The following is a 24,263-nucleotide window of genomic DNA, read 5'->3' as shown; positions in this document are numbered from 1 at the left end:
GCCTTGAAAGGAGGATATAAGATGAACATCAACAAAAGCAAAACGAGGATAATGGAATGTAGTCGAATTAAGTCGGGTGATGCTGAAGGAATTAGATTAGGAAATGAGACACTTAAAATAGTAAAGGAGTTTTAAAATTTGGGGAGCAAAATAACTGACGATGGTCGAAGTAGAGAGGATATAAAATGTAGACTGGCAGTGGCAAGGAAAGCATTTCTGAAGAAGAGAAATTTGTTAACATTGAGTATTGATTTAAGTGTCAGGAAGTCGTTTCTGAAAGTATTTGTATGGAGTGTAGCCATGTATGGAAGTGAAACACGGATGATAAATCGTTTAGACAAGAAGAGAATAGAAGCTTTCGAAGTGTGGTGCTACAGAAGAATGCTGAAGATTAGATGGGTAGATCACATAACTAATGAGGAGGTACTGAACAGAATTGGGGAGAAGAGGAGTTTGTGGCACAACTTGACAAGAAGAAGGGACCGGTTGGTAGGACATGTTCTGAGGCATCAAGGGATCACCAATTTAGTATTGGAGGGCAGTGTGGAGGGTAAAAATCGTAGAGGGAAACCAAGAGATGAATACAGTAAGCAGATTCAGAAGGATGTAGGTTGCAATAGGTAGTGGGAGATGAAGAAGCTTGCACAAGATAGAGTAGCATGGAGAGCTGCATCAAACCAGTCTCAGGACTGAAGACCACAACAACAACAACAACAACATCTTAAAGTGTAACACACACTAAAAAGACCAATACTATATGTGAAAGCCTAGCTTTTCTTGTAGCTTATTAATCTTCAATCAACTTTTCCCATTTGTGTGTTCACACTACTTAATAGTGATGCTACTGGCTCACCACGTCACATGTCCTGTGTTCTGAATATCTGCTGTCATTGGCTTGTGAGATTACGTGACATGAACTATGATTAGCTTGCAGAAGCACACTGCAATCTCTATTTCATGCTTCGAAATTGACATGCTATGTTTGTTGGAATTTGAATTTATACTTTTGTAAGATGAAAATATGCAGTGTATTGTAACATGGAAATATACAGCATACATGTTGCTGCACCTCAAAGATCTTTCCAAAACCCATTTTCCCCCCATGCCAAGTTTCTTTTCTAAAGTTCTGGGAATTTCTATGTTGGTGCACAAAAACTTTCAAAGGATTGATATTTTTACAGCTCCAAGGGAAAGTACGCTGTAGCTTATCAAGGAAGAAGTGTATTTTCACGTGGGGGAAAAGTGCATTCTTAACCAGGAGATGTGGGAATTGTTTTTTATTATCCACATGTACACCCTGATGTAGGTGTAGATCCAAGCCACAAGGGTCTGTAAATTAGCTAAATGAGCAACCAGAAAATTGTCCTAAGTGTGTTACATTCCTAATTTGCAGACTGCTTATCCACATTTCAGCTCACCAAGGCTGAAAAATAAATTCCTACGGACTACTTTGAGGAAGTAACGAGGAGAAATTAAAAGTTCATTGTCTATGACAATTGTATATACATTCAGAGCTCTATAATGTGAGACACAGAACTACATCATAGATCACATAAACATATAATAACCTCCTCAGCAGTAGGTACTGTTCACAAGCTAAAACTCCTCAAGCTCACTATCTATAAATTCCTTTTCTGCAACAAATTTTTCACGTAATTCTAAAGACAGTTAGCTTGCCTAAATGTAGTAGATTTTAAAACTGCACTTTCCACATGGATTTAAAATATGGTGATGGGCATGCTAGACTGAAATGAATGAAGAATTTAACAACTTGCATTTCTCACATTTCTATTAAAAGTTTTTCACACTCCCTCAAAGATATACAGTGCAAAATTCTATTAATTCATTGTTGTAAGGGAGAAACAGTTATTGTTTTATCGTGGGCATTGCTCCTTCCGACTGTTATTTGGCGGGAGCTGTGGAGTTTTTGTTGCTGTAGGAAGCATGTGTGCTTAGGCAGTCAGGTGCAGATTTATGGCCCCAGTAAGACTTTAAGTACATATCCACACATAATCAAGTACACTACTGGCCATTAAAATTGCTACACCACGAAGATGATGTGCTACAGACGTGAAATTTAACCAACAGGAAGAAGATGCTGTGATATGCAAATGATTAGCTTTTCACAGCATTCACACAAGGTTGGCGCCGGTGGCGACACCTACAACGTGCTGACATGAGGAAAGTTTTCAGCCGATTTCTCATACGCAAACAGCAGTTGACCTGTGTTGCCTGGTGAAACATTGTTGTGATGCCTCGTGTAAGTGGGAGAAATGCGTACCATCACATTTCCGACTTTGATAAAGGTCGGATTGTAGAATATCGCAATGGCAGTTTATCGTATCGCGACACTGCTGCTCACGTCGGTCGAGATCCAATGACTGTTAGCAGAATATGGAATCGGTGGGTTCAGGAGGGTAATACGGAACGCCGTGCTGGATCCCAACGGCCTCGTGTCACTAGCAGTCGAGATGACAGGCATCTTATCCGCACAGCTGTAACGGATCGTGCAGCCACGTCTCGATCCCTGAGTCAACAGATGGGGACGTTTGCAAGACAAAAACCATCTGCACGAACAGTTTGACGACGTTTGCAGCAGCACGGACTATCAGTTCGGAGACCGTGGCTGCGGTTACCCTTGACGCTGCATCACAGACAGGAGTGCCTCCGATGGTGTAGTCGATGACGAACCTGGGTGCACGAATGGCAAAACGTCATTTTTTCAGATGAATCCAGGTTCTGTTTACAGTATCACGATGGTCGCATCCGCATTTGGCGACATTGCGGTGAACGCACCTTGGAAGCGTGTATTCGCCATCGCCATACTGGCGTATCACCCAGCGTGATGGTGTGGGGTGCCATTGGTTACACGTCTCGGTCACCTCTTGTTCACATTGACGGCACTTTGAACAGTGGACATTACATTTCATATGTGTTATGACCCGTGGCTCTACCCTTCATTCGATCCCTGCGAAACCGTACATTTCAGCAGGATAATGCATGATCGCATGTTGCAGGTCCTGTATGGGCCTTTCTGGATACAGAAAATGTTCGACTGCTGCCCTGTCCAGCACATTCTCCAAATCTATCACCAACTGAAAACGTCTGGTCAATGGTGGCCGAGAAACTGGCTCGTTACAATACGCCAGTCACTACTCTCGATGAACTGTGGTATCATGTTGAAGCTGCATGGGCAGCTGTACCTGTACACGCCATCCGAGGTCTGTTTGACTCAATGCCCAGGTGCATCAAGGCCGTTATTACGGCCAGAGGTGGTTGTTCTGGGTACTGATTTCTCACGATCTATGCACCAAAATTGCGTGAAAATGTACTCACATGTCAGTTCCAGTATAATATATTTGTCCAATGAATACCCGTTTATCATCTACATTTCTTCTTGGTGTAGCAATTTTAATGGCCAAGAGCGTATTTTTATGTTAGACATCTTTTTACAGTCAGTTCACCTGAGCCAGATTAGTAGAACTGAAGGCAGATTAGTAGAACTGATTTAGCTCGAGCATTCAATTACTGGAGGTTGGGCATACGTGAGTAAAACCCAATGATTCAGGCCATTAGATATGAGAACTGCTACTATGTGTTTCTCTGAAGAGTAAGTTCAAATGGTTTAAATGGCTCTGACCACTATGGGACTTAACTGCTGAGGTCATCAGTCCCCCAGAACTTAGAACTACTTAAACCTAACTAACGTAAGGACATCACACACATCCATGCCCGAGGCAGGATTCGAACCTGTGACCGTAGCGGTCACGCGATTCGAGACTGAAGCGCCTAGAACTGCACGGCCACACCGGCCAGCAAAGAGTAAGTACTAGGGTTATGGGAACCTCCCTTTAAGGGAGAGACTCACCGAGAGGTTGCTGTAGACGGGCTCCCTGGTAACCTTGATGGCTGCCGACACCGGCACGAGGGCGGGCGGCGACTGCAGCAGCGGCTGCTGGATGCGGCCGTAGCGGCGCTGCCAGTCGGCGGTGCTCGGAGGGGCCGACATGCGGCCGGATGGGGGCGGCAGCACCTGCGGAGGCAGTGAGAGGTCAGGCGGCTGCCGGGTACTGCTGTGGCTTCCGCTAGGGGCTCGCGAGAGAGGGTTTGTTCCAGCTAGAGCTGGTCTCCGTTAAACAGGAGTTTTCCACAATCTCTTACATTGTTTTACGTGGAGAAATTTTACATGTCGGCCCATACTGATAAAAGTACTTTCTCTGGAAGTTACTGTTCCACAGCTTCATGTGTATGTCTCTCGGATGGAGCAAATAAAATATATGATACCCTAAGTCACAGCTGCAAAATATTAACGTCCATTCTTTACAGACGAATGGAAAAACTGATAGAAGCTGACCTCGGGGAAGATCAGTTTGGATTCCGTATAAATGTTGGAACACGTGAGGCAATACTGACCCTACGACTTATCTTAGAAAATAGATTAAGGAAAGGCAAACCTACATTTCTAGCATTTGTAGACTTAGAGATAGCTTTTGAGAATGTTGACTGGAATACTCTCTTTCAAATTCTGAAGATGGCAGGGGTAAAATACAGGCAGTGAAAGACTATTTACAATTTGTACAGAAACCATATGGCAGGTATAACAGTCGAGGGACATGAAAGGGAAGCAGTGGTTGGGAAGGGAGTGAGACAGGGTTGTAGCCTCTCCCTGATGTCATTCAATCTGTATATTGAGCAAGCAGTGAAGGAAACAAAAGATAAATTCGAAGTAGGTATTAAAGTCCATGGAGAACAAATAAAAACTTTGAGGTTTGCCGATGACATTGTAATTCTGTCAGAGACAGGAAAGGACGTGGAAGAGCAGTTGAACGGAATGGACAGTGTCTTGAAGGGAGGATATAAGATGGACATCAACAAAAGCAAAATGACGATAGTGGAATGTAGTCGAATTAAGTCGGGTGATGCTGAGGGAATTAGATTAGGAAATTGGACACTTAAAGTAGTAAAGGAGTTTTGCTATTTGGGGGGGGGGGGGGGGGCAAAATAACTGATGATGTTCGAAGTAGAGAGGATATAAAATGTAGACTGGCAATGGCAAGGAAAGTGTTTCTGAAGAAGACAAATTTGTTAACGTCAAGTATAGATTTAAATGTCAGGAAGTCGCTTCTGAAAGTATATGTACGGAGTGTAGCCATGTATGGAAGTGAAACATGGACGATAAATAGTTTAGACAAGAAGAGAATAGAAGCTTTTGAAATGTGGTGCTACAGAAGAATGCTGAAGATTAGATGGGTAGATCACATAACTAATGAGGATGTATTGAATAGAATTGGGGAGAAGAGGAGTTTGTGGCAAAACTTGACTAGAAGAAGGGATCGGTTGGTAGGGCATATTCTGAGGCATCAAGGGATCACCAATTTAGTATTGGAGGGCAGCGTGGAGGGTAAAAATCGTAGAGGGAGACCAAGGGATGAATACATTAAGCAGATTCAGAAGGATGTAGGCTGCAGTAAGTACTGGGATGAACAAGCTTGCACAGGATAGAGTAACATGGAGAGCTGCATCAAACCAGTCTCTGGACTGAAGACCACAACAACAACAACAACAATCCTAAATTAGTGGAAACATGAGTTGAAATGCAGCAAAATGAACATTACCAGAGAAGGAAAGCTGCTACTCACCATATAGTGCAGATGCCGAGTCGCGATAGGCACAACAAAAAGATTCACACAGTTATAGCTTTCGGCCATTAAGGCCATTGTCAGCAGTAGACACACAGACACACACACACACACACACACACACACACACACACACACACACACACACTCATGCAAATGCAACTTGCACGCACGTCTGCAGCCTCAGAGAACTGAAACCACACTGCGAGCAGCAGCACCAGTGCATGATGGGAGTGGCGACTGGGTGGGGGTAAGGAGGAAGCTGGGGCGGGGAGGTTTAGGGATAGTATGGTGGGAGTGACGGACAGTGAAGTGTTGCAGTTTAGACGGAGGGCAGGAGAGAAGGTGCGGAGGAGGGAGGGGGTAAGTAGTGGAAAGGAGGGAAATAAAAAGAAATTAAAAGACTGGGTGTGGCAGTGAAATGACGGCTGTGTAGTGCTGGAATGGGAACAGGGAGGGGGCTGGATGGGTGAGGACCGTGACTAACGAAGGTCGAGGCCAGGAGGGTTATGGGAACGTAGGATGTGTTGCAGGGAAAGTTCCCATCTGCGCAATTCAGAAAAGCTGGTGTTGGTGGGAAGTATCAATACGGCACAGGCTGTGAAGCAGTCATTGAGATGAGGGGTATCACGTTTGGCAGCGTGTTCAGCAACAGGATGGTCCACTCGTTTCTTGGCCACAGTTTGTCAGACAGACAGCATGTCGGTTGTCGTGCCTACATAGAATGAAGCACAGCGGTTGCAGCTTAGCGTGTGGATCACGTGACTGGTTTCACAGGTAGCCCTGCCTTTGATGGGATATGTGATGTTAGTGACCGGACTGGAGAAGGTGGTGGTGGGAGGATGTATGGGACAGGTTTTGCATCTAGGTCTATTACAGGGGTACGAGCCACGAGGTAAGGGATTGGGAGCAGGGGTCATGTAAGGATGGACGAGTATATTGTGTAGGTTCGGTGGATGGCGGAATACCACGGTAGGAGGGCTGGGAAGGATAGTGGGTAGGACTTTCTCATTTCAGGGCACGGCGAGAGGTAATCGAAACCCTGGCGGAAAATGTAATTCAGTTGCTCCAGTGCAGGATGGTACCGAGTTACGAGGGGAACGCTCCTCTGTGGACGGACTGTGGGACTTTGGGAGGTGGTGGGAGACTGGAAAGATAAGGCACGGGAGATTTGTTTTTGTAGAAGGATGGGAGGATAATTACGGTCATGAAGGCTTCAGTGAGAGCCTCGGTATATTTTGAGAGGGACTGCAGATGCGACAACCACGGGTAGCTAGGCTGTACGGAAGAGACTTCTCGGTACGGAATGGGTGGCAGCTGTCGAAGTGGAGGTATTGCTGGTGGTTAGTAGGTTTGAGATGGACGGAGGTGCCGATGTAACCATGTCTGACGTGGAGGTCAACATTGAGGAAGCTGGCCTCCATCTAAACTGCAAGACTTCACTGTCCGCCACCCCCACCATACTATCCCTCCCCCTCTGGGCCCCAACTTACTCCTTACCCCCACTCAGTCACCACTCCCATCGTGCACTGGTGCTGCTGTTCACAATGTGGTTTCAGCTCTCTGAGACTGACTGCTGACATGTGTGCAAGTTGCATTTGCGCGTGTGTGTGTGTGTGTGTGTGTGTGTGTGTGTGTGTGTGTGTGGTGTGTGTGGTGTGTGTTTCTGCTGCTGACAAAGACCTTAATGGTCAAAAGCTATAATTGTGTGAATCTTTTGTTGTGCCTATCGCTACTCAGCATCTCCGCTATATGGTGAGTAGCAGCTTTCCTTCTCTCGTATTGTTACATTCCGTCCTGGATTTTCCATTGTTTGATTTTTGCAAAATGAACAGTTTTAATGTACAATAATTATGAGAGTGAGTAATTTCTTACTCAAGCATGAATTCACACATCTTTTATCATTCACTCTGTAGTTTCTCAATAACTAATGATAATCTTATAGCTAGTTAATCTGGAAATAATTTATTCAATATATATTAATGAGTTCTGATCGCTAGAGACCATGTGGATCTGGAATTTTTAGTGAGAAAATAGTTATTTATAACTTTCATCAATACACACAGTTGTGATCGCATTTAAGTTGTTTGATATAAATAATTATAAAAGTATTTAAGACGACCAGTTTTGATCTTCAACAAGATCATCTTCTGATCTTACATTGCTTGAACACTTGCCGTAAAGCAGGTCCATCTCTGCTACATGCCAATGGCTCCTACAGGCATCAAGAAATGTACAACATGAAGATGATCTCTAAAAAGACAAACAGCTCATCTAAAAATAAAAATAAACATCTTAAATGCAATCATGACTGTGTGTAGTGAAGTAAGTTGTAAGAATATAAAGAACACTGTTTTTCCTATAACAGTGGTCCAGAAAATTTTAAATAGCTGTTTGTTCCTAAGCTGATATAGTTGATTTTTAAACATTCATTCTCCTCTTTTTCCAAAAATTTCCTGTTTCAAAAGTTAGTAGTCAAAGTTCTCTGTCCCAGAATGACTAAATCTTAGATAGTGATTATTTGCTAAATTCACTTTCATATTTTTGTAGCCTACATTTTTCTGATTCCAAAAATGCTTACTAACACTACACTAACTTATTAGTTTGTTAATTATTCTATTTGGAAAATATCACTTTCTAGAAGATTTTGGCAGGCTCTCGGAATGCTTGTGATAGTATAAGTAATTTTCATAAAATAGTACCTATAATTTTGCCATTTTTTGATAATACAGTTCATAGTTAAATAAATTCTCTCTTTTGCTTATTATAATTTTCATGTCCCTTAATTTTGCTATCTTCTATGACACTAATGAAAATGCAGTAACCAATATTGATTTCTAATCTTGTATGTCTGTAAGTAGACGTACGACACAGAGATGCAACGAGTCTGCCATTACCTGCCAGAATGTAAACATCGTGGTGTCACTGTGAAGCACCTTTAAGTTGCTTCCACAGTTCTTGGGCGTACTGCCAGATCTGATCGTGTAACAGGGTGTATACGACCCGGGACAACCGGGAGATCCGGGAAAAATCCGGAAATTTTTTCATCCAGGAGAAAACCGGGAAAACCCCGTGAATTTTTTTTAATTCTGGGAATTTTTCGTTGTTTCAGTTTTCAGTTAAATTTTGGTGATTTGGGCTGGTAAGAACCAATACTCTAACAAAAAATATTACTGTATCCCACTTCTGCAGAATAATACTGCAGCAGCGAAACATGAACGAGAGAAAAAAAAAACGAAAATAAAACTTTAAGTCGCAAAGGAAATGCGCCATATACAACAAAACACAGTGCTCACACAAGCGTCTGCCAACAGCAAAGTGTGTCAAAGGCTTTAGGAAGACTGTGCAGTGCTTCTTAACAACAAATTGCCTCCAATGAGTGTGACGTGACAGCTGTTTACATTAGATTCGTTTTAATGAAAGATCGTTTAATGTTTCACACATACGAACATGTGGGCTTCCTGCGTCATCGTAGCTGCCCAAGTGCAGTGGTGCCTGTTATCTGGCGCTCTCTGGCAACTGCTGAAACGAACATATTTCTAAGAGGTCGTGGGAAAATATTGCGAATATTGCTTTGAAAAGCATTACTTTCAAAGTAAACTGTGAGAGAATGTACGATGAATTTCTTAAATCACAGAGCATTTGGATATCATTTAAAAATCAACTCTTTGGGGACGACCACCTGAAGAATTTCGAGCGCAGAAGATGAGACATTTATGTCGTTATTAAAAATTTTACTGGCACACTTATGTGATGTATGATGCGCAAAAAAGATCAACATTATATGTGGAAGCTTAGCTTCTCTTGCAGCTTATTAATCTTCGAGACCAGTATTATACGTGTAAGCTTTGCTTTTCTTGTAGCAACAATATGTATTTTAATTTAAGCCATTAGCTTTTCTTATTTGTGTTTCGCGCTACTTAAGAGTGATCTTGCTATGGGCGGACTACACCACGTGTCCTGTGCTGTTATCAGCTCTGGCGAGATCACGTGACATGAGCTGTGACTGGCTTACAAAAGCGCGTCGCAATCTCGATTTTAATGCTTCGGAAAGTAACGTGCAGTGTTTGGTGGAATTCGAATTTATACCTTCGTAACACGAAAATATGCAGCGTACATGTTGCTGCACATCAAAGATCTTTCCAAAACGTGTTTTTCCCCCTGAGTTTGTAGTGGTTGCATTTCTTTCTTTCCCTTTTTTCACGGTCATTAACTATTTTGAAAAGGGGCTTTTTTAAAATTGTTAATCACCGTGAAACAAGGGAAAGAGAGAAATGCAAATCGGACTTCGTATTACAGAAAAGTTATCGGACTTCGTGATTCGGAAAAGCTATTGTTGGGGTGGTCCTTGTGGCGTTTCTGAGCAAAAGTCAAACCAATTTCCACTACAAAAATTATTTGAAAAAAGACGGAGAATTTTAGTATTTTCTCTGCCGTCAAGGGCTCATACCGCTGCGACAGTATAATTTATATCTGAGGGAACGAGTGTAGTGTGCGGCAAAATTCAAAGTCCCGCTACAAGTTTCATTTTCTAAAGTGCCGGGAAATTCTACATCGTCGTATAAAACCATAAACCATCAAAGGATTGATAAGTTTTACAGTGTCGAGGAGAAGTATACTGTCACTTAACACGGAAAAGTGTATTTTCACCCGGAAGAAAGTGTATTTCCAACCGGGAAAAATCTGGGAATTTTTTTTTTCCTTGTCCGTGTATACACCCTGCGTAAGGTCCACAGTATTTGGTGGATGGCCCTTCCGCCACAATCAGGTGGTGGGGGTGGAATGAAGTTTCTGCTGCAGCATACGGGTGTTTATACCTCAGAGTTCAGACCTGGCTGGCCCTGTGTTGTGCTCAGTGGTGGGGCTGCACGAGGCTGCGATGATGGAGAGGAATATCAACAGCCTTCCGCTTACCGTCCCTGCCACATCTCGCATCCACGAGAATGGATACGACAACTGACAGATCTCCGACATGAGAGCCCCAAGACCACAGAAGATGAAAACACAGAAGAAGAAGAAGAAGAAGAAGAAGAAGAAGTAGAAGTAGAAGTAGATCAATATAAGATGCTGCTTTCTTTCCATTTGGAGGCTTTCTTTCTATTTTCAGTAATCTGCCAGTCTTTGATGAAACCTTCTCTTCCGAATGCGAAAATATTTTGTTGAGCCCAACCTACATAGGTAGGAATGATCATCAAAATAAAATAAGAGAAGTCAGAGCTCGAACAGAAAGGTTTACGTGTTAGTTTTTCCCGCATTCTGTTCGGGAGTGGAATGGTAGAGAGATAGTACGATTGTGGTTCGATGAACCCTCTGCCAAGCACTTAAATGTGAGTTGCAGAGTAACCGTGTAGATGTAGACAGAGAGAGAACTCACCATAGGTGGTCTGGCTTGCATCACCCTCTGTACCTCAGCCGCCCCAGGTGACACATCCGCCGCGTCCACCGCGTCCCCGGGCCTCTGCCGCTGCTGCTGTGCCGAGGAGACAACCGTCGCCGTCGACGACGACGACGGCGAGCTGGCGTCCACGCTGCGCGACGACTGCACCGTGTCGGCACCGTCCGACGCGATGCTCCCGCCGCGGCCGCGCTGCGTGGGTGGCCGGTTCTGCCGGAGGGCCTCCGTGTCCGACTGGGTGTCGTGCTTGTGGGACACGTCGAACTTTTATTTTCATTTATTTATTTATTCCGTGTGATGTGATGGTATACAGTGTGTTGCAGATGTCGGAAAATATCATTTAACACTGTTAACATATATTAACATAGGCCTATAGTATCCTAATGTATTATATTGCTCAATGTTTTCAATTTAACACAAACAGCAAGGTTACTGTTCTAAGTATTCATTTACAGAGTAAAAACAGTGACACAACAAATACGACTTCACGGCTTTGCTAAATTTTATGCTGTCTTTGATGGATTAATACGATTGGGAAGATTGTTGAACAGTTGGAGGCCCGTGTGGAAAGCTCCCTTTTTACACAGTTGAGTGTTTGTACGTATAACATGCAGGTTTGCATTTTTCCTGGTGTTGTATTCACGTATTTCATTATTTTTTACGACTCTGGGGTCAGTTGGCACTATGTGGTTTCTGAAAAATTTTAGAGTCTCAAGAATGTAGAGGCAAGGCAGTGTAAGGATTTCCAACTTTCTGAAGATGGGTTTGCAGGAGTCTCTGGGTTTTCTCGCAGTAATAATCTTCATTGCTCTCTTCTGGATTCTTAAACAATCACAATAAATTGTAAGAGTGAGAACTGCTGATGACCGAGGATGGAGTACAACACAAAACGTAAACCGGTACGAGATGAGATGGGCTGGTAAGAGGATAAACACCTGCTAAAGTCAGAAAGACCACTATGTGTAATGAATAGCACCTCACATGAAATGTGGATATGTGCAACAGAATGGCAACAGCAAAAGGAAAGACACTAACAGTATTCAATTGCAAGGTTAGTGGTGAATGTCTGGAAAGCATCACATTCCGTACATATCCGGAGAAGAAGCGACATAACGTGGGACAGAGATGTGTGCCGAAGGCAAACTGAAGCCTTGCATTTGTTGCAATGGTTCTGGGAAAAGCAGTGCTTCTGTAAGGGAAACCACATGCATGACGCTAGGGAAACGAATTATAGAGTACTATTCCAGAGTTTGGTGAACACTAAACATTGAATGAAGTAGCAGATGAGCTGCTTCCATCGTAACAAGTAACTATAGGCTGTATGAAAGTGTAAGAGGGATTTTCAAAAATGTTTTCACTGTCTTTCTCATTAAATACACAGTTGATCATGTGTTGGTTACCCTATTATCATAAAGTGAACTTAACTCTAAGTTAGCAGTGTATGGAAAAAAAGACTACTCAAAATGTTATAAATATATTACAGTTTCCTACTCAGTATTTTCATGAAGTATTCTGGATACAACCTGATTGAAAAATATGAGTCTATGTGTCAGCAGAATGCATTTTTGAAAACAAGGTTACTGGTTCTATAGTTTCAAGGTTCCAACAAATGCATAATACCACAAAACTAAGAATAAAAGACATTAAAAGCAATTTAGGATCAGCAGCACATGATCCTACGTGAGGTTAGGAGCACTACACTGTATAATGATTTAAAGCTGACTGTTAGACTTGGACAAAACTGAAGATGTTGAAATTGAAATGCAATTCTGTCAAAAAGAAATCTTATGAATGACAGAGCCACTTTAATAAGATTTGTCAAGTTAGAAAACACATTTGAAATGGCGCAACATGTTTAAAATCCTCAGAAAAATCAGTATATGCTACAGAGCAAGGTCAGTATATGAAATATGTGCAGGGATAAAGAAGAAATAAGAAGAGTTGAAGGGCAAAAGAGAAATATTTACATTAAAAAGTGTTTGGGACAACTTTTCAACCTATACATAAAAGAAGCAAAACAAACAAACACCATCCGGACAAGCCTCGAAGGCCCGACGGTACTGACCAGCGGCCGTGTCATCCTCAGCCCTTAGGTGTCACCAGATACGGCTACAGAGAGGCATGTGGTCGGCACACCACTCTGCCAACCATTGTCAGTTTTTCTGACCAGAGCCTCTACTTCTCAATCAACCAGCTCCTCAATTGGCGACAGTACTCGGCAGACCCGGACGTGACCCATCCGAGTGCTAGCCGAGCACGACAGCGCTTAACTTCAGTGATGTGATGGGAACCAGTGTTACCACTGTGGCAAGGCCAGTGGCATAAAAGAAGCGAAGACGTACATAAAAGAACGGTTCAGAAGTGAGACAAAAATAAAAACGTACTGATAACAGGATTTTCTATGACTTTGCTATCCTTAATGAAAATGAGGGAGAAAGACAGGACCTGTTGAAGGGAATGAACAGTCAAGTAAGCACAAATTATGCATTGAGAATAAAAAAACACAGAAAGACAAAAGGGTCGGGTTGTTTGGGGAAGGTGACCAGACAGCGAGCTCATCGGTCTCATCGGATTAGGGAAGGACGGGGAAGGAAGTCGGCCGTGCCCTTTCAAAGGAACCATCCCTGCATTTGCCTGGAGTGATTTAGGGAAATCACGGAAAACCTAAACCGGGATGGCCGGACGTGGGATTGAACCGTTGTCCTCCCGAATACGAGTCCAGTGTCTAACCACTGCGCCACCTCGCTCGGTAAGACAAAAGGGATTAGGAGTATCAGAAAAGATATTTATGGTAAATTTATCATCAGAGTTGTAGAGGATGTAGCAGACATACTGAAGGAAACTGCTACCTCGGAAGCAAAACAACACACGATGGATGAAGGAAGGAGGACAATAAAGGCCAACTAGCACAGGAAAAAGAGAGAATTCTGAGCCAACAGATATAGAAGGATCGAGTTCTGTTCGTCAGTTTTTTTTTTTTTTTTTTATTTTCAACACAGTCATTTTCTTTACTATTTATACCCACAATTGATATAATGGGACAAATATGTGTAACTTTTATTAAATTTACAATGTTATTTGGCAGTCTACTAATTTTTATTATCACAAATAATATAATATTCTTACCTATCGACTAGTAAATGACCAAACGCATAAAGTGATACTGAAAATGTATGCTTGTCCGTGTCTTCAAAACGATTCGTATTTAATCGAAAGAGAACGAGAAATTGCTTCTCGGAAGACCCTATTAAAATACACTCGATACTGCATAACCAATTATAAGCGCCGATTTTTAAGGAAATACTGCGTTATGCACGGTTTGCTTCCAAACTATCGTCTGAAAGAGAAGTTTCTGAAAATGTTAACAAGGTTTGTTTTACCACAGAAAACATCAAAAGACCTTGCGTATGCAGTGCCATATAACTTAACGTTTCCCACGTTTTTACGAAAAATACCGTCCTGCAACTTGTACTCGTAATGTCGAAAGCGACGATTAATTGTACATCTTTCGAAAGCCGTCTGTGCCGGTCAAAACTTGGAGGTAACACGTCATTTCGGGCTACTTCCAGGTATAAGGGATTTCTCAAATCACGGAAAAGCATACATTTTCAGTATGACTTTATGCATTTCGTCGTTTACTAGTCGATACTTATGATTATTACATTATTTGTGATAATAAAAATTAGTAGACTGCCAAATAACATTGTAACTTTAATAAAATTTCATGTGATTACACGTATTTTTACCATGATATCAATTGTAATATAAATAGTAAAGAAAATGACTTGAAATAAAAAAAACTGACGAACGGAACTCGATCCACCGCTCCACCGGATCGAACGCCAACCACCTTTTTTTTTTAAAGAAATATTGTCGTATACTGTTCGTCGAGTTTGTTCAGGGCGGACGTCCGATGACACCCCTTCAGTTTGTTCGACGATCTGTTCGCTCAGTTTTTTTATTATAAAGGGAAGCTAACGCTCTGACCGAACACGCTGAGCTACCGTGCCGCCACCACTCGGCTGCAGCCGCTTTATCATTAAAAGGGCCACGCACAGATATATATTTGACAACCAAAATTATCTTGCGATTTTCTCAATAACGCTCGAGAAGTACGCACTATGGCTTACACATTTTGTTGTCCTCGTGGAGAACTACAATTGTACTAAGTTTGCAGTAAATCCACGTACCAACCGTTGTGGCCTCCCCTTGTCAGAATTTTAATCATGGAAATAACATCACATTCCCCTCAATCCATAAAGTTTAATTTTGTTTCCTCCTCCCGTTGTGGGTCCTTATTTTTTTATGGTCAGGCTGTGTAACTGAGGATGTTTGATGGAAGCTCTCCCCCCAGATGAAGAGCCCCCCCCCCCCCCCCCCCCCCGCCAGGTCGGTCGGTTGAACTGGGAGACGGGACCAAACAGCGAAATCATCGGCTTAGGGAAGGATAGGGAAGGAGGTCGGCCGTGGCCTTTCAAAGGAGCCATACTCACATTTGCCCGAAGCAATTCAGGGAAATCACCAAAAACATCCCACACAGTAAACGTAGTCATTGCAGGACACATCGAAGCAGTCACAGGACTGGTAATGGGAGGAGAGGTAAAGCAGAAAACTCACCTGCTTGCCGTGGTAGTAGACCTCTGGGTAGCTGGCCTGCTGCCTCGCCCTGTTGGTCTGCTGGACATTCTGGTAGATACCGGCCGAGGAGTTCGCAGGGACCTGTCAAAATGTCAGTCAGTATCCTTCAGCAGAGGCTCAGTCCTGGCAGCAGACATGAATGGCACATCATCACAAATAACAATTATCCCTCACACACACACACACACACACACACACACACACACACACAAACACACACACACACACACACACACACACACACACACACAGAGTCTGTTGTCAACAGCATGATGGGTCTACAGCAGGAATGACAACTAGCAGCCAATGGCACACAGACACTGACAAGAGGCAGGTAGTAGTAGTAGTAGTAGTAGTAGTAGTAGTATGGTAGTCTGCCTTACGACAGGTCTTGTCATGGGTTAAGCCTCTTCCACTTTTGTCTGTCCATAGCCAGTCTTTTCATTTCTGAATATTTGCTTCCTTTGATAGCCGGCCAGAGTGGCCGAGCGGTTCTAGCCGCTACAGTCTGGAACCGCGCGACCACTACGGCCGCAGGTTCGAATCCTGCCTCGGGCATGGACGTGTGTGATGTCCTTAGGTTAGTCAGGTTTAAGTACTTCTACATTCTAGGGGACTGATGACCTCAGATGTTAAGTCCCATAGTGCTCAGAGCTATTTTTTTCTCCTTTGATATTGTCCAGCATTTGATATCTTCTTGTTCCTCTTCCCCTTTTTCCCTCCACATTCCTTCTATTCCCTCCTTCAATAAACAGTCCCTCCTCAAACAATGTCCAATCCAGTTCCGTTTTCTCTTTCTGATGACTTTCAGCATGTTTCTTTCTTCTCCAACTCTTCTTAATACTTCTTCATTCCTTACTCAGTCTTCCCATTTCACCTTTTCCATTCTTCTCCATATCCACATCTCTAGTGGCTCCAATCTTCTTTCATCTTTCTTCATCAATGTCCAGGTCTCCGCACCATACAGCACAACACTCCATATGTAACGTTTCGCAAGTCTTTTCCTCAGATCTTTGTTTAGTGGTCCACAAAGTAATTTCTGTTTCCTCTCAAATCCTTCTTTCCCCATTGCAATTCTTTTCCTAATTTCTGTTGAGCGGTACATATCATCCATTATTACACTTGCCAAGTAATTGAAGTTATTCACTTGCTCTATTTCTTCTCCCCCTATTTTCAAATGGCATTTTCTCCCCTTTCCTCCAATTACCATGCTTTTTCGTTTTCTTCTTGTTAATCTTCATTCCATATTCTTCTAATTTTGTGTTTAGACCATCTAACATTTGTTCCATCTCTCTTGCAGTCACTGCCATCACAAACATGTCGTCTGCAAATCTTACACACTCCACTCCCTAACCCGTGGCAGGTGGATGAGACTATCGACAACTCACATCGAGCGAGGTGGTGCAGTGGCTAGCACACTGGACTTTCATTCGGGAGGACGACAGTTCAATCCCGCGTTCAGCCATCCAGATTTAGGTTTTCTGCGATTTTCCTAAATCACTCCAGGCAAATGCCGGGATGGTTCCTTTTAAAGGGCACAGCCCCCGTCCTTCCCTAATCCGATGAGACCGATGACGTCGCCGTCTGGTCTCCTCCCCCAAACAACCCGCTGGGAAGTAACATCATCAGTAGCAATCGTCATGGGAGCCTAATGTTACTGTATCCACATGTAGAGACACACAGACGTCACAACTGGAGCATACCACAAAATTTGCTGTCATAGCATGCATTATGACACTTGCATTCCTGCAACTTCACACATAACATATGTACGATGACTACCTAGATGTAACCACCATTGCACTTGAGAAAAGTCTCGTGACTGCTGTAGCACAGGCACTACCTGGTCTGCTGACACTTGTGTCATGAGTGACACAGGATGATTATGTTCACGTACTGAGATTACACAGTACTACGAGGCCAAAAGAAATGCACACTATTTATTTTTAAATCCATCTTTTATTCTAGATGTTTGAAAGTTTTACAGTGTGTAGATACATCCATTAGGAACAATATTTTCATTTCTCCACATAATTTCCACCCCTCTCAACTGCCTTGCCCCATCTTGGAACGAGCGCCTATATACCCGCATGGTAAAATTCTAGACCAACCTGTTGCAGCCACTGTTTGGCAGTGTGCACAAGGGAGTCATCATCTTCAAACCTTGTTCCACGGAGAGAGGCTTTCAGTTCTCCAAAGAAATGATAGTCACAGGGAGCCAGGTCAGGACCATAAGGCAGGTGTTTCAGTGTTGTCCATCCGAGTTTTGCGATCACTTCAATGGTTTTTTGACTGACATGTGGCCGTGCATTGTCGTGCAACAGCAAAACCTCCTGCTTTTGCCGATGTGGTCAAACACAACTCAGTCGAGCTCGAAGTTTCTTCAGTGTCGTCACATATGCGTCAGAATTTATGGTGGTTCCACTTGGCACAATGTCCACAAGCAAGAGTCCTTCGGAATTGAAAAACACCGTAGCGATAACGTTTCCAGCAGAAGGTGTGGTTTTGAATTTTTTTTTTTCCTTGGGTGAATTTGCACGATACCACTCTATCGATTGCCTCTTCATCTCTGGTGCAAAATGAGGGAGCCATGTTTCATCACCTGTCACAATTCTTCCAAGAAATTCGACTCCACCATTCTCGTACTGCTCCAAAAGTTCTCTGCATACTGTTTTTCTTGTTTCTTTGTGAGCCACTGTCAACATCCTGGGAACACACCTGGCACAAACCTTTTTTCAGTATTCTGCAAACGCTTCCTTCCCCTATCCCAGCATAGTGTGACAATTCGATCACTGTGATGCGTCTGTCAGCAGTCACCAATTCATTAACTCTCTGCACATTGTCTGGAGTGTGCGCAGTACGACGCTTGCCACTTCGAGGACAATCCTCAATATTGCCGTGCCCGCTTTCATAACATAACCTGCTTGCCTACCGACTAACTGTACTGCGATCGACAGCAGCATCTCTATACAGCTTTTTCAACCTCTTGTGGATGTTTCCCACTGTCTCCTTTTCACAGCACAGGAATTCTGTGACGGGACGTTGCTTCTGTCGAACATCAAGTGTAGCAGCCATGTTGAAGACGTGCTGTGATGGTGCCACTCACGGGAACAGCTGGAATTAAGTTTGAGAAGAAGTGGGAAGGATGTATCTTCACACTGTAAAACTTTCACACGTGCAGAATGAAAGCTGTATTTTTACAAAAATAGTGTGCATTTCTTTTGGAGTGACCCTCGTAGTTTCCAGTGTGGAACAGGCATCTCGTTCTATAGAGTCCATAAGAGTCATTGCATATAGCGTTACTTTAGAATAATGTGATGTGGCACTGTGTGAGGGTGAGACCAACCACAGAATAAAATTCCCCCCCCCCCCCCCTCCACCCCTCCCCCGTCCCCTCCCCCAGGTTCTGGCTGTGGAGAAGGGCTACCACAACCACTCATTCACAGGACCATACAAGCTAACAAACACAATACCATAATAAATTTTATAATTAATAAGAAAGCCTCGAGGTACACAGATCTCAGATTCTGTCGCTGCAGTGAGAGACCGTCACAGGTAGCAGATAACAACAGCAGTAAAAATCACGGAGAGACCCTCGGGCATCAGCACAACAGGTGGGCTTATGTACAACCTCCGGCTGTGGGCTCGGCTCTAATCGGCCACCGGCAATGGAATACGAACCTTACTCAATGCCACAACTCGTAACAGCTGTTGTCTGTAACTGACTTCTTATTTCACTTCTGAGATACATAAAACACAACAGAACACCAGGAATTTTGCAGTTTTATTCTTAAATGTGAATACTACAGACGGGTAAGACAGGGACACGAGATTTGTCTGACACGGGACAGGCCACCGAACGACACGAGAGTACGGGGTGCACTCCGACAGGACAGGACGGAACACCGCAGAGTGCCGCGCCAGTCCGTACCTCTACTGTGGAGGACAGCGGCCTCACCAGCTGCAGCGGCAGGATCCTCCCGGAGGGTGGGCGGCGGGTCACCTTCGGCTGCGCGTCCTCGACGGTGAGCTGCCGCTCCACTTCCCAGTTTTCCTGTGGGCTTCCTGGAGCCTCCTTCGGCAGCTGTGTCCACACACCGTGGTGGGGGTCGAGGAAGTGACAGAAACACAGTGAGCACATTCAGTGAACCACGCGGATAGGTAGGGGAACTTCCAGATCTACAGCGACTCACAGTGTACATGATGTCAGGGTCCACACACACGGGGATGGGCAGAGTTGTGAAAAAGCTGAAGAGACATGTCCATACAGCGAGGTTGCTAACAGGTAATGATAGCAACACTAAGTGATAGGTACTTCATCGTAGGGGTGGTCAGATTTTTCACAGATAAACAGTTTTGTAAGAAATAAAACAAGGCAAAACAACAGTCGTGTACTGAGAGGGCAACAAAATCTTCTGTGAGCTTACAACCACATTAGATTTTGTCACCTGCTGCCTACTTCTTAGTAAATTAAAAAGATATGTATTCAAGAGTATTGTTTTGAAACATTTCACACTGTTTTTAACAGAAATAAAGCAAAATGTAAGTTTCAGAGAATTATTTCTAAGACTGCATAAAATATTTTTTCAGGGCATTCCACAAGGTTCAGTTTTAGAGCCAGTCCTGTTTTTATTTTATATCAATGAGTTACCCATAAATTCTCTTTTATTTGGAAGACACATTTCTCACTTAATGAAAGTGGTCGAATACACCGCATTCTCCCAGAATATCTAGAGCACTAGTTCAACACAAATGGATTACAGTTCAACAAAGCATAGTCACAACTACAATTGAAAACTTACCAGTCAAAACTAGGTCACTTTCAAGTTACCCACAAAAAGCAGGAGCTTAAGGAACCGGATTCTGTGAAATTCCCAGAAATACATTTGGGAAAATAACATCCACATTGGCCTTCACATACACATAGCACTCACTCCGTCTTCAGGCCACGAGTGGCCTACCGGAACCATCCGACCGCCGTGTCATCCTCAGTGGAGGATGCGGATAGGAGGGGTGTGGGGTCAGCACACCGCTCTCCCGGTCGTTATGATGGTATTCTTGACCGAAGCCGTTACTATTCGGTCGAGTAGCTCCTCAATTGGCATCACGAGGCTGAGTGCACCCCGAAAAATGGCAACAGCGCATGGCGGCCCGGATGGTCACCCATCCAAGTGCCGACCACACCCGACAGCGCCTAACTTCGGTGATCTCAACATACACATAGAGTAGCAAATAAATAAATAAATAAAGGAAATTTAAGCAGTTGGGTAAGAGGGCCCGTGAGCATAGAAAATTTTAGTGTATTCTCAGATACGGTGTCAGAATATCGGTTGTAACAGCATCCTGACCGACAGGGACAGTACACGACTGTCATGCCTCATCGGTGACAGGGACAGTACACGAATGTCGTGCCTGACAGCTGTCAGTGTATGCAGGCTCAACACGAGCCGTTTCTGAGTGAACATTGAGAATTGAACTGTGTGTGAAGATCTTCTGGACTGGGGTATCTCTCAAAAGGCCACTGTTGACAGCAGCACATGAAGCTGTGCAGTTCCAGTTGGCCAAACAACTCAGGAACAGCTCATGGGGGGAACAAGACACATAGTTATATCTGGGAAGTCACAATTTCACCTCTCCCTCCAGACAATGTGAGGTGCTGAGTGCATTGATGGCCCAATGACACGTCAAACCCATACTGTGTGGAGGATGTATTTCACCCCGGATGTGATTCTGTGGCATTTTGGCTGTGTTTTTGTATTGTGACATGGGGCTATTCATTTGAGGTTACTGTGCATCAGGATATTTATCTCAACCATTTTGATGACCAAGTGTTAGTGTTTCTCAACATCTCCATTGCGTGTATACTAGGACTACTGATATTTTTAAAAATATCAGGAATGAAATATATGAATTTTTTAAAAATATCATTATCGCCCTCAATATATCAAGAAAAATTATTGATTTCTTGATGGAAAAAATATCGCTGTACCAGCTAAAACAAACACTGGCTGCACACTGTAAATATTCGGCCAGTTTTAGAGCTGTATATCTGAGTATTGATTTGCCCTTCAATACATCCTCTCTTCCCGTTACCCACCAGGCCTCAACCTCCGCTAATTTCAAGTTGCCACTGCTCGTACCTCACCTGTCATTCAATAACATCTTTGCCTCTGCACTTCCGCCTCGACTGACATCTCTGCCCAAACTCTTTGCCTTTGAATATGTCTGCTTGTGTCTGTATATGTGCGGATGGATATGTGTGTGTGTGCGCGTGAGTGTATACCTGTCCCTTTTTCCCCCCAAGGTAAGTCTTTCCGCTCCCGGGATTGGAATGACTCCTTACCCTCTCCCTTAAAACCCACATCCTTCCGTCTTTCCCTCTCCTTCCCTCTTTCCTGATGAAGCAACCGTGGGTTGCGAAAGCTTGAAATTTGTGTGTGTGTTTGTGTTTGTTATTGTCTCTATCAACGTACCAATGCTTTCGTTTGGTAAGTTACAGAATCTTTGTTTTTAGATATTTTTTCCCCACGTGGAATGTTTCCCTCTATTATATTCATATGAGTATTGATTTATTATTACATATTCTGTACATCCCGCTGAGAGCAAGAATTTAAAGGAAACGATAAACGTTCACGTTTGGCAATAACCACTTCGTTAACAAAGATAACTGCATGTAAGTGACACAATTAAAGGTGTCCGATGGGTCCATCATTCAGTTCCTTCAAATATTGGATTTGTCCAGAACACTTTGTGGGTTTTTTCATTTCTGCAAAGACCAGTGACATAGCAGTAGTAGTGTAAAAATTGCATGGCGAAGTTAAATGTTGCAGTTTCTGTTGGTGGCACTGAGCACCAATTACATCAGTATTTCCCCTCACACATCTTTGTCCACCACAGGCACCAATCTTGTCATTTAGATTTTTTTCATCAGCTTCAGCAACTTTTTTTGAAAAATGCTGATGTGAAGAAATGGCACACCAGTTACGTTAAAATTTGTTTTTTAATGCAGCTGGTGTGCTGTGCTGTTTCTTCACATTGGATATCTTCTTATTCCATTCACCCCACCCCCCATCCTGCCCCCATCCTCACCCCACCAGTGCAATTGGACTTCTTATTTGTGCCATCTATATTTGCTTCACACAGTCAAAGAGAAAGACTTGATGTGACGAAAGCTCAAAGATTTGTAACACTCCTCACACAGTGAAAGTAAAATTACGGTCTACTACAATTTCAAAAGAATAATTTCAAATACTTATCAAAAATTGTCAAATATGTATAATGTAAAATAAAAATTTCAGCTCATAATATTTCCATTTCGAAATTGATATATTGGTGTAAAAAATATCGCTGATATATATCAATATTTCTTGGGAAAAATATCGATATTTTGTCAACAGCCCTAGCGTATACTGTGGCCACACTCATCTTCCAGCATCATGACAGCCATTTTCATGGGGCTTTATGCATATATTCTCATTTAGACGAACGCTCCAGCATCTTGTCACACCTCAACTGGCTCGCTAAATTGTGCAATCTTAATCTCACAGACAATTTGTAACAGTGGATGAAATGCAACAGTGAACATGCCTGTAGTTTGATAGCACTTCATGATCCAATCACCAAGTGGATTCAGCTGGATATGACATGCCTAAAGAAACTTTTGAACTCCCTTTCTCACTGAACTGTGGCCGTTGTCAAAGCAAGACGGAGTGTGAACACACAACTGGGATGATGCCTCTTGGGCAGAGGGTAGTAATTTTCTTTCTCATATTGTTATATAATGTTTATACAACCCTAGCTATCATTGCTGTATGATGAAGCAGCATGATCAAAATCTCAATTTTATTGTGTCACCAAGTGTACAAATTTAAATAATTCATTTTAGCAGCAGCAGACTCATCAAGTCCAAACAGCAAACTACACAATGTAATTTAAAATATTTTTGAACATCAGTAATGTAGTTCATATGTACAGCTGTAAGCACTGGTTTTTGACCCTATTCTCTGAAGTCAGCACTATCATTATTTAAAAATTATTTTAGCAACCATTGGAAGGAAGGAAGATTAGGATTTAATATCCTGTTGACATCAAGGTCATTAGAGTACAAGCACAGATTTTTTCAAGGATGGGGATGGAATATGGCCATGCGCTCTCAAAGGAACCATCCCACTTTGTTTGCAGCAATTTAGGGAAATCACAGGAAACCTCAACCTGTATGGCCAGATGCAGAATTGAACTGTCATCCTCCCGAATGCAAGTCCAGAGCAAATATTGGTTTCCCTACATGAAGATAAAGTGTAGTGCCCTTTTTATGAGCACTAAATCTGTATTGTAGAACTTTCTACTTTTTAATTTGTATGGGTTTTCTTGGCTGTATACTATTGAGTCTTGGAACAAGCTTTAAACTGTCAGAGGGAAACATGATATATTCTTTTCTTTTTTTTCTTGTGATTTATACACGTTGAAAATAGTTTCCTACAAATAATTCTGGGTTGTCATATATACATATGGAGATACACAGTTGATAAAAACACAGGAAAGATAAAAGCTTTTCATAGTACTGATGTGTTACGTACATTTACAGGATAGAA

At 42.9% G+C, this 24,263-nt stretch overlaps 1 protein-coding gene across 1 annotated transcript in view; it reads right to left on the bottom strand.

Annotated features, from left to right (window-relative positions):
* LOC124719626 (mucin-19-like) overlaps positions 1-24,263 on the bottom strand; it is a 367,770-nt gene that overhangs the window by 102,824 nt on the left and 240,683 nt on the right. Inside the window, exons 15-18 of the mRNA XM_047244842.1 lie at positions 19,604-19,756; positions 15,652-15,753; positions 11,014-11,280; positions 3,869-4,033 (exon numbers count right to left, since the gene is read on the bottom strand). Of these exons, the coding sequence (XP_047100798.1) occupies positions 3,869-4,033; positions 11,014-11,280; positions 15,652-15,753; positions 19,604-19,756 (687 nt within the window). The remainder of the gene's footprint in view (positions 1-3,868; positions 4,034-11,013; positions 11,281-15,651; positions 15,754-19,603; positions 19,757-24,263) is intronic.

The sequence above is a fragment of the Schistocerca piceifrons genome, chromosome 11, assembly GCF_021461385.2.
Source record: "Schistocerca piceifrons isolate TAMUIC-IGC-003096 chromosome 11, iqSchPice1.1, whole genome shotgun sequence".
In the NCBI taxonomy this organism is placed as follows: domain Eukaryota; kingdom Metazoa; phylum Arthropoda; class Insecta; order Orthoptera; family Acrididae; genus Schistocerca; species Schistocerca piceifrons.
This window is presented reverse-complemented; position numbering and strand designations above follow the sequence as displayed.